At 37.7% G+C, this 18411-nt stretch overlaps 1 protein-coding gene across 1 annotated transcript; it reads right to left on the bottom strand.

Annotated features, from left to right (window-relative positions):
- Positions 1 to 66: 66 nt before the first annotated feature.
- Positions 67 to 17764, bottom strand: LOC100893410 (xaa-Pro dipeptidase). Its single transcript, XM_030975124.1, is given in 17 exon segments — positions 67 to 2236; positions 3077 to 3160; positions 3776 to 3883; positions 4529 to 4713; positions 5440 to 5589; positions 6630 to 6706; positions 7327 to 7395; positions 8327 to 8449; positions 8804 to 8848; positions 9351 to 9412; positions 10554 to 10601; positions 11025 to 11078; positions 11080 to 11089; positions 12231 to 12270; positions 12273 to 12357; positions 13184 to 13367; positions 17634 to 17764. Coding segments are annotated over 17 exon segments (1464 nt in total). The 5' UTR covers positions 17648 to 17764; the 3' UTR covers positions 67 to 2110.
- Between the last annotated feature and the right edge of the window lie 647 nt (positions 17765 to 18411).

Genomic DNA, 18411 nt, shown 5'->3' with positions numbered 1-18411 from the left:
TTTCTTTTTTCTCTAATGAGGGGGGGGGGGGGGGGGGCTTTCTTATAAAAAAAGGAATAGATTAGATTTAATTTGGAAACGTACACATACATGTACTGATGCATTTCACAATCAGAATATTTCACAAAGAGCACAGATTAATGGCACAATCAAGAAAACTTCACATTTTAACAAACGTAAATGTACATAGATGAATAACATATAGCACTATGGGATGATTTGACAGCATATTTTGGGGAATACATGTATCCAAAAAAATTAAGCTGCTAAAAATCAATCATAATTTCATGAAAAAAGTATAATTATACCAGAAAAAAAATGACTTAAAGGCCATCTTGCATGACATATTTTTAAATTAAATTAATTAAATTAGAAAATACTCCCATGTTATACAGCACAGATTAGTTAATTATGACATTATTTCATGACATATATTTACTACAAAGTATTTTATCCAAAATGATTACACTCAACACAATCATTGCATTGATAAATTTGGCTCCCTGTTAGTATGTTTATTATTCAAATGATTATCAGGCTGGAAGCTTTGTGTCAAAATGTACCACTTTTTTTTTACTGTAAAATTGCCATTTTTTATGTTGGTTTTCATGATTTACAATAGCATGTCATCTCATCCTAAATGACAGCTTACACAAAGATAACACACAGTAGCTATAATGGTTTTCATTTCTTCATCATCCAAAAGAACTGATGTTTCTTTGTTATGTATCAACTGATAAAGTCATTTTAAATATTCTTCAAGCCAAGCCTACTTATTTGAACACAATTATTTTGACTATTTAGAGCGAGAAGCAAGCTAATTCCTGTACTTAAACATAGTGACATCATTCTGACTCCATGCAGGAGCAAATGTGATAGATGAATTGCTGATAGAGAGAACAAGTCTGAAGAATTGGAGCTTGAAAATATGTAATTCATTAAGACCTCTTTTGCCCCAATTAGATAATATCTTAATTAGCTTAATTAATATAAGAAACAAGTAACAGTAATAATAATAAAAAACCAGACATGAGATAAATCTAGGGATGAACTTGCAGCATACAAATATATTTCATTACCCGTTAAATATGGAAAAACTAAATACAAGTATAGTGTAATGACTTTGTTATCAATATACCATTAAATAAAATATAATGATTATAGGTACAATTATTTTAAAAATAACAATAACATGTTTGATCTTGATTCAACTCTATGTGACCCTAAAACTGAATCAATATATCAATATACATCTCTTTGTATAATAATGACAAAGCTTGTACTTTTTCATATGCAGATTCTTTATTTATCATCACAAAGCAAGTCTACAATCTACTCAGATTGACTTCTCATATAATTGTTTGTATTTGTAAGTGTTTAAATCAAATCATATCAGAATAGTACTAACAAAAATAAGGCAATACATACAGACACAAACAATATAGATAGCTTCATTGCAATACAGCAATTTTGGGAGGTTATTGTGACCTATTCTCTGTACATCAAGATATCTGTTTGGGACAAGAACAGTTTAACTCATATACTTTAACACAGAGTTAACACCCTTCTGGCTCTATAACAGACAAAATAGTGTGTACCTCTCACAATATTTTATCTGCTTTCAAAGAGTGCTGATAGATCACTTTCATGGCGGGGACTTCCAATAATCAAAATCTGTTCACTCCCCCAAACATGTAGCATAAAACTATTTACTTTGACACCCCTCCCCCTACATTCGGTGACACTAATCCCCATCACTAATGGCACTGACTGGGTTGGTATGGCACTGAATGGGTCGCAGGGGTGATGGTGAGCACTACAAAAAGAAAATTCTTCAACCACCTCCCCCTTGAGTAACAAAGCAAAAAAAGATTCAGGAAAAAATGGCATCTAACAACAATCCCCGCCTTTTGAGTAAGAAAATTGGGGAAAAATAGAAAAAGAAAGGGAAAAATAGAGAAAATAAGGGAAAAATCGGGAAGAAAAAAAAAAAATCTGGAAAAAAATTAAGGAAAAAATCAGGTAATTATAAGGCCTGTTCCTTTAAAGCCTCTGTTGTCGTGAATTTTGATGAGAGATAGGGTGTAATCTGCTTGGTCTGGTTGACTATCTATGCTACACCTGAAGCCTGTCTTCCTTTAGCCATCACCTCCTCTATAGCTTCCACAGTCCTGGGTACATCATTGAGAAGCTCAGTGCCATCAGCAGTGATCAACACATCATCCTCAATACGAACCTAGGTATGCAAGATGGATGGATAAGCATTGGCTTTACTGTATTGTCAAAGGCTTGAGGATATAATATACTACTGGGGGTGTTTCACAAAGATCTTAAGTTGAACTTATCTCTAAGTTGGACTCAACAATTATGGAAAGCCGTTAGCAACTTTGAAATATTTTGTAAAAACTATTTTAAAAGGCATAAATTCATAAGTTCATATTTTCTATTATGAAGGAGATTTCATGTTCTTGATGAGGAATTTATAAAAAGTCTAAAATAATTGATTTTTCACTCTTGAATACATTTTATTTTTAGGCTACAAATGGCTCTCCCTAGTTTTTAAGTCCAACTAAGAGTTAAGTTTGACTTAGGGTCTTTGTGAAATACCCCCCTGGGCTTGACTGCCAGGCAACAGAAGTGAGCCCAAGTGGACAACATGGTTGCATGATATTGGTAAACCTAAAATGAGTAAAAATTATCAAGATTAATAGAGACAAATACAATGACCTAGTCTGCCCCATTGTCTTTGTATGGAATACAAGAGAGGGATGACAGATGAGAACTTTAAAATACAAACATACAGAAAGTTACTTTGTATGTTGATGTCTACTTTTTAGCAAACCAGATTTTTACCCAGTGTGACATCCCAACACCTAATGTTGATTGTGGTGTTGAGTCTTATAAAAGGCTCATGTCATCCCTCTTTGCTGATATACTGACTGACCACAGACTACTGGCTAGTTTTATATCAATGAGATGTAATACTGTAATTCAATCATAATGCACACTAAATCTATCACATTTTGTAAATGTCTCAGATGGTTCATCTTAAGAAAGACAACTGCAGAGAACTTACTCCTCCGAATCCTCTGAAACGTTGCAAGACTTCAGGTACAATGAATCGAGACCTTGCTGGGTCATTCAGGGCTTCATCCAGCAGCTAGAATATGACAAATAAACCAAAAAACAACAACTACAAATTACACATCATGTCACCTGATGCAACTGTAGAGGTAAGAATACACAAACAACTGGAAACATAATCCCTGTAAAATACTACATTAGCTACTCTATAGCTAATTGTGAAACATCCAGAGTGAACCTTTCTACACATTTTAATAAATTGTTCCATACTTTTTTTTTCCAAATAAAAACAAAAATGAAAATAGAAAATAGGCATAATTACTAAATGCAGAGGTGAAAGTGAGCACTAAAAAAAAAGGGGGGGGGGGGGAGGGGGTTTTCCCTCTTAACCACGCCCCCCATGAGTAAAAAAAAGAAGAGGATTCGAGGGGGAAAAATGGCATCCTACAACATTTCCCCCTTTTGAGTAAGGAAATTGGGGAAAAATAGGGATAAAATCAGGAAGAAGAAAAAAAATCTGGGAAAAAAAGAAAACAAAAATTATCAGGCCTGTAGATGTAGCAATGTACAAAGAGCTTGCATTTGTTTTTTAAGCATTTAAGGACTGATTCATTGAACTGCATTCATTTTTAACTTGTAAATGTTCAATCATAATATTAAATTGATTCCTCTCTCTCTGCATATGACTCACCACATCAATGAAATATATGCCTGGCTCTATGGTGAGAACCATTCCCTCTTCTAGCGTACGAGCTGTACGCAGGGATCGGAGTCCAGGCGCTGTGCTTCTTTCCACGCCCTGTATTAGAAAAGTACCATCAGATTGATATAAAAAGCACTTAATTCCATGATGCAACAATAATCTTAAACAGACTTCAATCCGATAAGATCAAGCTTGAAATATAAATTCATATGTGCATCAATTTTGTCTGAAGTTGGAACAACCGGAATTTTTTATTCAGTGCCAACTATGTATAATTAGATAAGGAAATCAACTCAGATTTGGATATGGTAAGTAAACTTTCCAGTCATTAAACATATTTTTCACATTAGGGGAAAGCAAAATCAATGAATGGGCATGTGCAGTAAATTTTTTTTATATACTTCTCAACTCGTGTAAATAGTGATTGAGCTCCTCTAGGATTTCCTACATCCTTTCAATATCACAAAGAGAGAACCGATATCATGGCTTAGAAATGAGAAGGTGCCTATGTGCCACTGACCACCCAACATCGTCAATGGCAACTAAAAAGCACAGTCTTTGACGCTTAGTTTAACACTTAACCTAAATACTGATAATCCCGGTGCTCCAGAATTCATTAATACCCTTGCTTTCGCAAGACTGCTAAAACAAAAATCAAACATTCACAAACTTTTTCCCCATTTAGTATCCATCTACCACTTTTGACTAAAGTGTATCAAATGCAGATGTAAAGCTATATACCTCAGGATATCCATTGACATCATGTGTGTCGATCCCCATAAAGTGACCTAGACCATGAGGCATAAACACAGCTCCAAGATGTACAGCCATCATCTCATCTACATCACCTTGAAGCAAGCCATGAGTTACCAGCTCAGCTAGGAATGTACGCTCAGCGAGACGATGCATGTCAGGCCACGACACACCTGTATTAAACACAGTCAATAGAGCAAGGTAGAAAATAATGAACTTCTTCTGTACCATATATTCATTGAAGAATATATATATATTATAGAATTTGTGTTGAGTTTGTAAGCATTAATTTCTACAGGGGGTAGCACATTGGACTTGACTCCAAATTTTATAGGTACTATGTCCCATTTGCAGGCCAAACAAATGAAAAAGTTAAATTCCAACTGCATTTGAAAGATAATACTTATTTAGAACTTCCCTAAAAAGGTGGGGCTTGAAAATGTCTTCAAGTGGGAAAATAATGACAATTAGTTGTCAAATCGAATTTGAGGTTGGCTGCAAAAGGGACATAGTACCTTTAACGACTGCATGGTAGATAATCTTTGGAGGGGCAATGGTTGGGGAGGAGCATTAAGATTGTCTCCTGCTCCTAACCTAGCATGAAGCACAGCCCTGTTGGCTTTCAAGTCAGCATGACCCTTTGATTTACAGGGGCAAGGGGGGGGGGGGGGTAGAGTTATTTAACTAAGCTGATCTACTTGCATTGAGCACAGCACGGTTGGCTTTCAAGACAGCATTGTAGATGATCTATTGATCAGGAGAGAAAGAGTGACGGGACGGGGAGGGGGAGGGGAGGGGGAGGGGGAGGGGGAGGGGGAGGGGGAGGGGGAGGGGGAGGGGGAGGGGGAGGGGGAGGGGGAGGGGGAGGGGGGGGAGGGGGAGGGGGAGGGGAGGCTCACCTGGTCGGCTGGCATTGAGCACAGCTCGGTTGGCTTTCAAGACAGCATTGTAGATGATCTTCTGATCTGGGGTGAACTTTCCATTGGCAGGGAAGGAACAGGTGATGTCAGAAGTGTAGCAGTAGTACTCTCCTCCCATGTCAAAAGAGCTGAACGACGGAACAGGGTTAGATTCATCATTGATGGGTCAGTATCACACATATATACAGTCAAACCTGCTTTAGTGACCACCTGTCTAAAAAAACCACCTATCTACAACAAACACATTTTTGGTTTCCCTTGGAAATGGTTTCTCATTGAAACATGTACTAAAGGAATCTGTCTACAAAGACCACCTGTCTACAAAGACCACTTTTAGTGTTTCCCTTGGGCGGTCACTATAGACAGGTTTGACTGTATATGTTGATGGGTTATTTTGTGTATATCATACTGGACATTCATCATAGTCTTTATCATTGTATGACCACTGCAGCCAAGATGGAGTTCACTCTGCAAAACCACTCCCTCTTTACCAAAAGAACACACACTTTATGGAATATTGTTTTATGATAGTGATTCTACCAGGGAGTGGGAATGGACACTCCCTGATTCTACAAGAATTTCATGTCAATGGTGATATTAAGTTATACTTCATTTTTTAATGAATGATATAGAAACTTGGCCTTGATGCTACGTGACACAGAAATGCTTAAAGGGGCTGTAGCATGACAAAACTATGCGTCTTTCCTGAGGCCCACTTGCGGAAAATTGGGTATAATACGACTGCGGACTACACGACCGCAGTAGGCCTTTGTATTCACGTGCATGCAACATACGCGAAAACCGAAGCGTGAGGAGAACTTTGGTCTGTTTCGCGAACGCTAGCGCGCTGACCCAGTTAACCAAGTCCATTTGTTAGGGTGCAGTTGTCCAAAAGAAGACGTAGATGGCGCCAACCAGTATTTCCCATGCTACAGCCCCTTTAAGATGACAGGTACAACATTCCCTCACCCCCCACACCCCATAATGAATCACTTCAAGTAATGAGAAATTAACATGCCACTCTGAGGGTGCTTTGTGACTGCCAACAAAACATTTTTCTTGTTATCAAAATACATTTCATTAATATCACTTAGAATTACATTTAATAAACATAGTTCCAAGCAGCTGGAAGTTATTTAAAAAATGGTATATTTGTAGCTTATACTTACATATGTCTCCATCTTGTATCTGTTTGTCATTAGGAGCTCCTGAATGACCATAGTGAAGAATAGCACCGCTGCATCCACTTTAACATAAATATAGAGAAATATATAGAAGTATAACATTCAGTCAGTAAGGTAGGGTCCAGTTATTAAACCAAAACCTGAAGAGACTGGCACCACTACATCCACTGTTATACAAATAGAATAATATCATTCAGTTATAAACAGAATGATAGAGTAAGCTTCAGTTAAAAACTTATACATTAACAAGAGAATAGCAGAATTACATCCACTTATTATACATGTATACAGTTATTATTTAATGATAAGAGTACGGTCGAGTCGAATACAAACTTATAATTTACTAAAAACAGACATTATCCACTAACCATGTATTCTCAATATATCCTTGGATATATTGTTGATTATCCTTGAAGAGAGAGAGGGAGGGAGGGAGAGAGCAAGAGAGAAAGGGAGAGAGGGAGAGAGAGAGAAAGGAAGAGAGGGAGAGAGAAAGGAAAGAGGGAGAAAGGAAGAGAGGGAGATAGAGAGAGAGAGAAACAGAGAGAGAGAGAGAGGGAGAGAGAGGGAGAGTGGTGAGAGAGAGGGAGAGGGGTGTGAGGGAGGGAGGGAGGGAGGGAGAGGGAGGGAGGGAGGGAGGGAGGGAGAGGGAGATGGGACGTAGGTCTAACATTCATCTTACCTGGCAGCTACACATGACCAAGATGTGAACCTACAGCCACCTTGAGAGTAACAGTAATGTCTGAACAAACTGAAAGGAATAAAACAATATCATTATGATATATATCTCACCTGGCCGCAATACAGGCATAGGACAAGAAGCGACAGCCCCCTTCTGAATGGCAGTAGTTTCTAAACAAGCTGCAAAGCATACAGACAGAACAGAGTTGACAATGCTAAATGCTATTACCAAGTTAGTATGAGTTGATCAATGACTGACAACGTTTACCTACAGTACTTTCCTTGAAAAATGTTCAACATGAACAAGAATTCTTTCAAGCATTTTAAAGAATAAAATATATATCTATACTTCCTCAACTTTTAAACATCATTCTTCTTTTACACAATTTGTCTTAAATGAATATTCAATATAACTACAGTTTTAATATACTTTCAATGATCTATTCAATAATGGACCAATAAACCTTGAAGAAAGAAGCAAGATGCATGACTGGAGAACAGAAGAAGACAGGGTTAAATGCATAAGCCATAGACAAGGTTACCGGTACATGCAGAAGAGATAGATATGATTAAATGCAAAAGAAATAGATGTAAAAGCAATACCGTAACTGCAAAACATGATGAACTTACACTACATAAATCTAGCACATTATATTTTGCTATCATTATCACACAACCCAGTCCAGAGGTTTACACAAACATTTTTCTTCACTTATCCTTCTTCCCCCTCTTATTGAACATCCACTCCAAGCCTGAATATCTTTTCCCCAGTTATATCCTTTTAGTTATGTTGTTGTTGTTGTTGTTGTTGTTGTTGTTGTTGTTGTTGTTGTATCTCTCCCTCCAGTCTAGCTCCATCAAGTTTACCTCCTACACTGTAGCATATCTTTCAAGAAACTATACCTTTAGGTGTGACCAGAGTAATTGCTTATCTTTGACTGACTAGTTCTGCCAAATAACTTGTGAAGTGAATATGTCTGAATGACTGCTATTTGACTAACCTTTCTAGTTGGTATTCATACATGCCAGGTCTGATATTTTTCATGACTTCGATGTGAGCACGGCTAGAAACCTGACAAACGTAACGCAGGACTTTCAGCTCCTCTGGGGTCTTGAACACTCGGCTAAAAGATGATAATAAAAGTAAGACATGATGTGGTCCCTGTCACAATAAATCTTGAAGTACAGTGTAATCCATAGTTCAAAGAATTTTACACCATCCTAATACTGGTACTTGTCTAGAAACTAAGAATATGAACTTTGTGAGGCATATAGTAAGATGAATAAATTATGTATCGGGAACAAAATACTCTGTAGCAAAATATTTTAGTCTCTACATCTTTATTTCCAATAATTCAAATGTGAAGTTGAAATGTGAAGTTAAATGCATAGTTTTACTATGACTGCACTCATTTTGAATTTTGCTACTTTTCATTAAAAAATAAAATTTGATTATATTTATTAATGTTTTTCCTCACCATTCTGCAATGCTAGGGTGAAGAATGTAGTTGTTCACTCGAAACCTGAAATGAGAAAATATTGAAACTATAATAGATTGCAACTAAGACAAAGGACATTTTCAATTTGTGAATGATTAAATTCTGATAGATTTCAACTCTTTACATGACAAAGAAACATGGTGGTAAGAAATGAGTCACAATAATATCTGTTTTAAATGATCCTGTCCTAAACATCAAACAGAGACTTCCAACATTTGAATTGTTTTGTTCCCTCTATCAATCTTTATTCATATGGTTGAAGATACAATTCCCCTGAGTGAGGCATCAATGTTCATTCAAATACATTGCACGTTTCTTTTCTCTTGGGGTGGGGCAAATATCAAAAATATTGATTCAAGGTACAAATATCAAATAAAAGAATATAATCCTTTAAAAATATCTTCATAAACATCAGATAAGACGTGTGTACCCAACAAGGCGTCTGCAGTTGTATCTTCCGGTCTTCATATTGCATAAAATGCAAACATGTATATTTTGAAATAGTGGTAGAAATGCGTCCACCTACTTTTCAATGCCAGCAAATGTTGCCTCTTTGCATGTGCTTCCGCTATCTGTGTTCAGCCCTCTCTGGAAAATGTACACAAAAATAAGTAGATAAATTCATGGAGTGTCCATACTAAAACAAAATGTCATGGTGAAAACTTGTTACATTACTACACTGCAGTTCTCTTAGATGAAAAATGGTTTATCATGTAATCTATCACTCAAGTCATATAAAGATCGTCAAACAAATCCAAGTGAATTCATAAGTGAGAATTTCAACATTGCCAAGTGAACCAAACACAAATTAAAAAAAATTACACAAGCTCTTGGCTTTATAAAAAGATGGGCTTCAAATACAGTACTTGGACAAGAGTCAAACAATGGTCTCAAATCATGCTTTCGTGCGGCAATTTTTTTTGGGAGGACGAGGGGCAAAAAAGTTTGTACAGCAACATTACAATTAGAAATTACACTCAATTTAAGCGGACAGAATAAATATTAATGCTCATATTTGTTCTAAACCAATATATTCATTCATGATCCCAGTTTCCAACATCCCATCTGATAAACCTCCTTTCTCTAATTTTCCGTGGTGACTACCTTGCAGGCCAAACTAAATTGCCCACAAGCTCCTTTAGATTTAAACCCAAAGCGAGCTCGTTCTGAAGTCAAGTTCCAACAACAGAAGCTATAACAAGGTCTATGTTTTCCTTTTATTAAACTTAACTTTGTCCCAACATTGGGGTTTAAATGAATATGGACATGCATCCAATATGCGGCACATCTTTTTAATCAGAATGGGTTCACCCGTGTCAGACTCTGACCCTTGCAATTAGAAAATTAGAATATGCTGTGGATCTGAGCTGCGCCTTCTGTACCAAATCATTTAAAGCCTCTCTAAAGTGTTGGGAGTCTCAAAAATTTGACGGCCAAATTTCACTAAAATTGTTTCAGAATTTATGAAAGAGGATGTCATTTGAGACACATTTCAGCAAGGGTTTTTAAAAAAAAATGTGTTCACATCATGATACAATTTAAGTACCATTTTGCCATCAAATTGTTGGCAAATTTGGGGCTCCCAACACTTTAGAGGGGCTTTAACTAAATAAAATTAGGAAAAGAAAACTTGGATAGACAATAGAGAGAAGCGAGAGACGAATGGGTGGGTAGAGGAGGGTGGGGGACAGAGAGAGAGAGAGAGAGATAGGGAGAGAGCTTGCTTTACCAATGTGAGCAGAACAGATGGCTTGTAAAGATGCAAGGGCTGAGGAATCTGTGGAGGAAGAAGAGAAATAGAGTTTTAATGAGAATATTGATTCTTAACTTCATAATTTACAAGTTATATATGATTCATTCATTACAAGTTATTCCAAATCATTAACATATAACAATTCATATTTGATTAAAGCCAGACATATACTGTTCTAAGAGATATTTACTTTTGGTAAGACTCTCTATAAACAACATACCGTTACATAACATAATCATAATTGAAATGAAAACAAGAAAAAGTAATATATCATTCAGGAGTGTCTAAATTATGATCTTAACCAAGCAAACACTGATCTATTCATATTCTCTTTCTATAGTAACTGAATGACATACATAGCACCACAGAAACACAGTTTTCACCAAGATGTTTATACCATGCATCAGACATGACAGTGTATTTTAAACAAAACACATTTATCCTTACATCTTGTGAGTAATGTGCCTCATCCACTGCATACTTCTCTTTGTAGAATTCTTTTAGGTTGGATTCTGCAGTGGAGAGAAAGGCAGGGGTGATAGTGAGCACTAAAAAAAAAAGAAGTTTTTGTCCCCCTCAACCACGCCGCCCCCCCCCCTTGAGTAAAAAAAGAAAAGAAGAGGATTCAGGGGGAAATGGCATCTAATAACATTCCCCCCCCCCCCCATTTCAAGTCATAAAAATGGAAGAATAGACAAAATAAGGAAAAATCTGGAAAAATCTGAAAGAAAAAAAATCTGGAAAAAATAAAAAATCTGGTTTTTATCAGGCTTGGAAAGGGGCAGATCATCATACACCATCATCACTAGATTGCAAACCTCCAACACAGTCCTTACCCCACTTCTATTTTCCAGGGGATAGGTTATCCGGGGGTCAATCAAATTACTTTTGGCAACCTGTGTATTTTTGAAAGTCATTTTCCAGGTGTTTACAAAACTTTGACACTTCCTTATGTGCTGTACAGGCAGGAAGCTGAATAAAATCAAGAGGTCATCAGGTCACGGCTTCACTTCCTAGACTAGCACCACATGACCATCGTCCTAGATATAATAACTGGATTGAGATCATACATAAAGGCTTTCTTTTAGCGTACATGATACTGTAAGTTTATCAAAAAGAAGACTGACGAACAGAAGATGGGCTAGCGAAGAAGTTTCTAGAGGTTGTTATTTGTCATAATCCCTCTTGATAATGATTATGAAGATATCTACGTAGAGAAGTGCGATTTTGCTTTTAAACCTAAATCAATATTTCTACACTTCATTGCAATATCATTCAGCATTTTCACCTCTTTGAATAACTGTTCTCAGCATTTCTATGAAATTTCATAAACAAGGGCATCTTGAATAAAGTTGTGATTAAACGCAATTCTAAGCACCAAACGCAACCTCGGCTTTCAGCTAATCACAGTGCATTTATGACTTGTGTTAGATCTTTTGAGTTGTAATTTCCTCCATTTTTTGTTTTTCATGCACTAGGCCCCTATTCATTCATCACCGTAGCTACAGGTATATATGAACTGTTCCTGCGAAATAGCCTACCTTAAAAAACTCTATGATATGTGTACAGAATTTACAGAATATGATAAATCTTTGGAAACTTCTTTTGAATAAAAAGAAAAGAGAGTCAGTGAAAATTAATATCAAGTCTTACTTTCCCATCCATACAGCATATGCTTCAGGCAGCCTAGGAGGAAGAGAATTGCTTTCCCAGTATCTACAATGATAGCTCCAGAGAATGATGATTCAGTCACACCAAAGGCCCAGTGGAAGTAGGATTCCTAAAATAACCACAACATAAAGTTCTTGTCAACAGCCTACTTACAAATAATAGAAAATCATTATTTGTTTTAGTTAGTTTTTTTTATATGCACATTTGTGATATTGTACACCTCATCTTCACATGAAGGGATCTGAATGCAAAGTAGAACCCTGCACTTAGTAGGATCCTCAATTCTCAGACATTTGGCTACATACTCAGATTTCCTGGCAGATAAACATGTACCTGTTTATCGTTTGGTCCCAAAATGTCCAAGGAGGTGGATTGGGTGGATCAAAGAACATGTGCCTGCTCAGGACCTAATAATATGTAAGCACCGCTGTACATTATTGAAGCCTCAAGTGACTCTCATTTGAAAGGTCCCAGATTCGTTCTTGCTCAGTGTTTACATCCTTGGGCAAGTTGTTTTGCCCAGGTGTATTAATGGCTAACTATCAATGCTGGGGGGAATGATGATTGCAAAGCCAACAGGAGAGCAGTATCAATAATGACAAACCACCCTGGGTAGTAATAATAATAATATGTCTTGTTTACCCAGGGTAGCCTCATCACAGCATTCATACTGTTCTCCCTGAGGGCCCTGCAACCATATTATTAACCCGGCTTTAACCGAGCTACCATTAAAAGGTGCTCAAGCATTCAAGGAATTTCTTCATACAGGGTACCCATTTACTTCACCTGGGTAGAGTATGGCAAATGTAGTTCAATGTCTTGCCAAAGGACATTAGAGCCACGGTGGGACTCGATCCGGGAACCATGCGATCCACAATCCGGGGACGTATCCACTAGACCACAACACCTTCACAAATAAATAGAATTCTAATTACCTGTCTGAAGAGCGGTTCATGGTCTGAGCAGTTCCTCATCTGCTGCTCACCTCCTTGCAGTAGAACAATAGCACCTGCTGGTAGCTGAGGGTCAGACTTGAGCCGTTTGCACAGACTCTCACGGTTGATGGCATGGAGACTACGCGGAACGGAAAGGGTGTGGTCTCCAAGACAAAAGGCAGGACTGTAATAACAAGAAAAATAGTATGAATAGGTATGATTTATTTGTTTGTAACTCTGCTTTGTCTTGTCTGTAAGTATCAATACCCTAACATTTTTATTACTGTATACAGTGTTTCAACGTTTTGTAAATCCTTCTTTCTTCACTTGCACAGGAGCAGTTATCCTCAAGATAAATTAACCACAAACTACATTGATTATTTTCAAAGCAAGATGAGATGAGCATTGGTGGTCTGAACTATTTAATATTTTATGATTGAAACCATCTCAATCCCCTGCGCATATAAAGCAAAGCAAAGACACTGATTTCCCATTGATCGGAGACCGCAGAACCTAGCAAACTCTAAAGAGGTGACTGAGGATCGCAGGATCTAGCTCTCGCTCTCCTCATATCTAGCTTATAAATGATGATGATGATGTACTGTATGACTATCACTGCTTGCTAGAAGATGAATAGGTAGAGAGAAGATGCTGATGGAGGGATCAAATATGATTTCTGTTAACAAAAGATGTTACAAATTTTTCTGCATCTGACTATGTTTGTGAATTTTTACAAAGGTATCCCACAGAATGTTTCTACTACTAACCAGTTAAAAGTAATGCAAAGTTCTGGGAAATTTCAAAAATTGGATGCATATTAATTCTTTCAAATTTTGATATATTTGGATGCCCCTGTGGATGTTTTATAACCACTAGAAGATTAGCCCCTAAACAGTTCTGCCTTTTGAGAAATTGAATAATCAAAATTTACAGGTGCTCCCGGTAAATTTCAAATAGTGCCAAAGGCCATTCCATGGTAGCTGCGACCATGAAAATCTCAGAATATGCAGTTAATTTCCAGACGGGAATAGCAAATCGTTTGATTGTAGTAAAGAAACATTATTTTAAAGCTAAAGTAATATCAGTCTTGAGAGGGCGCTATACAACATGAAGAGTTTATCATTTACAATTTCATCACTTTAGGTTTGATTTCAACCGCGACTACGATCATTGAATATATAGTAAACGGGTTTCCTTGCATAATTTGAATAGTAGGACACTGCTAACGTTTAAATTTCACAGATAGGACAAACATTACATAAATTCCTGCAAAGTTCTACAGAATTTGATGTTGGCTGCAAAAGGGACATAGTATCTTTAATATATATGTAACTGATCGGAATCTTGTGCTGTGTTTAAAATGTGATGTGGCATCAATTATGAATAACTTATTTCAACCATACCTTTTCCACAGGACTTCCCACTCTCCCTCTCTCTCTCGCTCTTTCTCTCCCTAACTCTTTCATCTCTCGCTCTCCATCTCCCTACTCTCTTTCTGTCCTCTTATTTCTATGATTCCCTCTATCTATCTCCATCTCTGCCCCCTCATCTCTCTCTCGCTCTCTCTCTCTGACCTCCTCCCATCTCTCCCTCTCTCTCTTTCCCTTTCTCTCCCTTGCCTTTTTCTTTCCTTCTTCCGTGTTCGACTCCTCCCTTGTCCGCTTAAGTTTATCTTTCACCTTCTTCAGTAAGATAACCAATATTCAAGTTCCACAATACGTGTCCAAAGTCTGTTGTTTGAAATATAGTATGTAAATGTTTAGTGTGATATTTTTATAGTTTACGCATTACTCACAATGTCCGAATGCGCATTCCCATTTCCTAAAAGTATAACTTCATTTATTTTCTTTTAACTTGTTTAATCTGTATGAATAACTGGCACTATAAACTGTAATTTTGCATACACAGTAAATATTCTGAAATAAAATGAAAGAGCTATTTGACTTTCAAGAGAGAAATTTGTCTTGAAGAGAGAAAGAGAGGTTATTTCTAAAATGAAAAGAAAGGGCTCTTTCAAGTCAAATAGTTTTTTCATTTCATTTTAGAAATAACCTCTCTTTTTCTCTTAAAGGCAATTTCATGAGATGGAATGTTCAATCTGAGGGCTTTTTGTGGTCTTTGAAAAGACCACACAATGGGGGCAGTGCAATTTAAATTCAAGTTCAAATTCAAGGGATGGATTAGAGTTTGTATTGCTCTTGAAAGTGAAAATAGCCAATTTATTTCTTTTCAGAAATAAACCGTAATCCATCCCTTGATATTTAAGTTGCACTGCCCCAGTGCCTCCATTGTGTGCTCTTTTAAAGAGCACAACAAACCCTCGGATTAGGCAGCAGAACACACCCTTAATACTGGACACAACATTCAATGGGATGATACCCACATCATTAAGTTTGAAACGCACTTTTGGTCAAGAATGGTAGAAGAATCCATCTGCATAAAAAGGATAAATCCTTCACTGAATAAGGATTCTTGTTATACACTGTTACCTTCCTTTGCTCCAGTGATCTTGAGGCAGCATAGAGCAAGAAATTGGTAAATAATAAAAGGGCAACGGAAGTATTTGTTAGAAGCTTTAACTACATAAAACTCACACTCTCTCCAATTTTATACAACAAAAGGTTGCCTTGAGAACCACTTCTATCTTTACGGACAGGATTGCAGGGGGAGAGTCTTTGCCGGTAGACTTGGGGAGGGAAGCCCCAGGAAGTTCTTGAATTTAAAAAAAATAGGAAGTTCCAAATAGTTGTCATGAGCTATATAAATTGTAATTAATTCCTCCTTGAAACTCACATATCATTCTATTTTAGAAATAACCTCTCTTTCTCTCTTAAAGACAATTTTATAGAACTTCTGTTTTCGTTATTGTACTTCCGTTCGCAAACTTCTTAGGCACATGTCGAGCCAACTCATTGGAAATGTAATCTGTCTCTCTCCTTTTCCTCCATCCTCTATCTTCTTCTCTTTTTACATTATTCTCTCTTTATCTAATTCTGATGTTTTCTTTTCATCGTTTTCTTTTTTTCCTTTTTCCATTTTGTTAGGTCGCCTAAAAGAGGAGGGGATTTGGTTTCCATCTTATCTAATACATTGCCGATATGTTGAGTGACAGGTTTATATTTGTTCAGCATCCGGAAATAGACCCTAGCCTAAGCCGGACACACAAACCCAACCCCCCCCCCCACAACTAATTAACCAATTACGGCTAGGTGATATCAATATCATATTTCAAATTAACACTTAGCTCTTGAGGCTAGATAAGCCTCAGCATAGCCTTTGGCATAACTTAGGTCTGAGTGCATGCAAGTGGAAGCAATTTGCAACCTAGACCGAAAGCTTCAGTCTCTATAATCGTCGGTTGTTCCACTGAGACTACGTCTGGCTCCACTAGACCTCCGGTTATAGAGACTGAACGACTGCCTATGCCAGCCTGTGTTGAACTTATTCCGCTAGATTTTAGCCGCTAGGCCCCTCCCACAAACTTGCCACGGCCGTATTGTTATGCCCCCAAATCCCCCAAAATGTCATTTTACCTCGTTCATTTCCAATTTTAAATTAGGCCTAGGCTATAATACATCGGTTCCACTTACTAACTTGATTGATATAATCCGTTTAATGGTCCCTTTTAAGGAAATTATCGGTCAAAATCGACATCCATGTTGAAAATCTTGCAAGCCGTGTTAAACTCTCGCTGCCGTCAATCTCATCCCTTCTAGTCTACGCCGAAGGCAAAATGATTATGAAGGAAAAACTGTGATAACGCCATTACGAACGTGTAGATGGCGCACAGTTTTTCCTTCATAATCATTTTGCCTTCGGCGTAGACTAGAAGGGATGAGATTGACGGCAGCGAGAGTTTAACACGGCTTGCAAGATTTTCAACATGGATGTCGATTTTGACCGATAATTTCCTTAAAAGGGACCATTAAACGGATTATATCAATCAAGTTAGTAAGTGGAACCGATGTATTATAGCCTAGGCCTAATTTAAAATTGGAAATGAACGAGGTAAAATGACATTTTGGGGGATTTTGGGGGCATAACAATACGGCCGTGGCAAGTTTGTGGGAGGGGCCTAGCGGCTAAAATCTAGCGGAATAAGTTCAACACAGGCTGGCATAGGCAGTCGTTCAGTCTCTATAACCGGAGGTCTAGTGGAGCCAGACGTAGTCTCAGTGGAACAACCGACGATTATAGAGACTGAAGCTTTCGGTCTATTTGCAACCTAGCTGGAAATGGCTAGACGAGGGCTCCACCTCTTGCATCGCATCGGGAAGAGGCTCCGCTGCTGCGCGAGCGCCGCACTGGAAGGGCATCGGCACCGGCAGGTGAGAATGTGATGTGTGTACATGCATACAGCTAGGAGTAGGAGTAGGAAAACGCGATGTTGAAACAATAAAAACAGTATTTTACATCCACAAATATTTAAAATTAATTATTGAATACTTACACAGCTTTAGCCATATTGAAAAAGGGGTCTTTTATCAGTTTCTCTAAGTCTAATGACCGAGAGCGGTGCAGCTACCAGTGCAGTGTGTTACTTTTCGTTATCCTTGAAATAGTGTTGTTCTGATTTGGACTTGTGTTCCAGACGTGGCATATTATAGTGATTATGGTATATAGGTTTCAAGGAGAAAGATTCAAGATTCATTTCATTTTTTTTCAGTGTATATCACACACACAAAAATTAGTTTCAATGTAATGATATAACACACATAGGATATATGCAGGCGCGAATCTTACCTTGCCTTACCTTGCCTTGCCCCCCCCCCCCCCCTTCCCGGCAAAAAAAAATAATAATAAAAAATTACCTTTTCTTTATTGCTCAAGGGGGGGGGGGTGTTTAGTAAAAAAAAAAAAAAAGTGCTCATTATGCCCCCCCCCCCTAAATTTCTGAGATCGGTTGAACTTTTTTAGACCCCTTTTTTTTACCTCGATCGATTACATGTATGTGCCCCCCTAACATCAAATTCTGGCAACGTGCCCGCCCCCCCCCCCCCCCCCCCACTTAGCAAAATATTGGCCGGCACGATTTTCAAATTTCGAGTCAAAATAGAAAAGAAATTGAGTGCTCACTAAAGTCTAAACCCCCCCCCCCTCCCCTCACCCCCACTGAGCGAAATATCGGTCGGAACGATTTTCACAATTTTAGCACATTAAATTTCAAATTGATTTCAAATTTGGGTCTCCCCCCCCCCCCCCCCTAAGAAATCCTTGATATATACATT

The sequence above is a fragment of the Strongylocentrotus purpuratus genome, unplaced genomic scaffold (assembly GCF_000002235.5).
Source record: "Strongylocentrotus purpuratus isolate Spur 01 unplaced genomic scaffold, Spur_5.0 spur5_scaffold_8, whole genome shotgun sequence".
NCBI lineage: Eukaryota > Metazoa > Echinodermata > Echinoidea > Camarodonta > Strongylocentrotidae > Strongylocentrotus > Strongylocentrotus purpuratus.
Note: the sequence above shows the minus strand (reverse complement) of the source record. Positions and strands in the feature narration are given on the sequence as shown.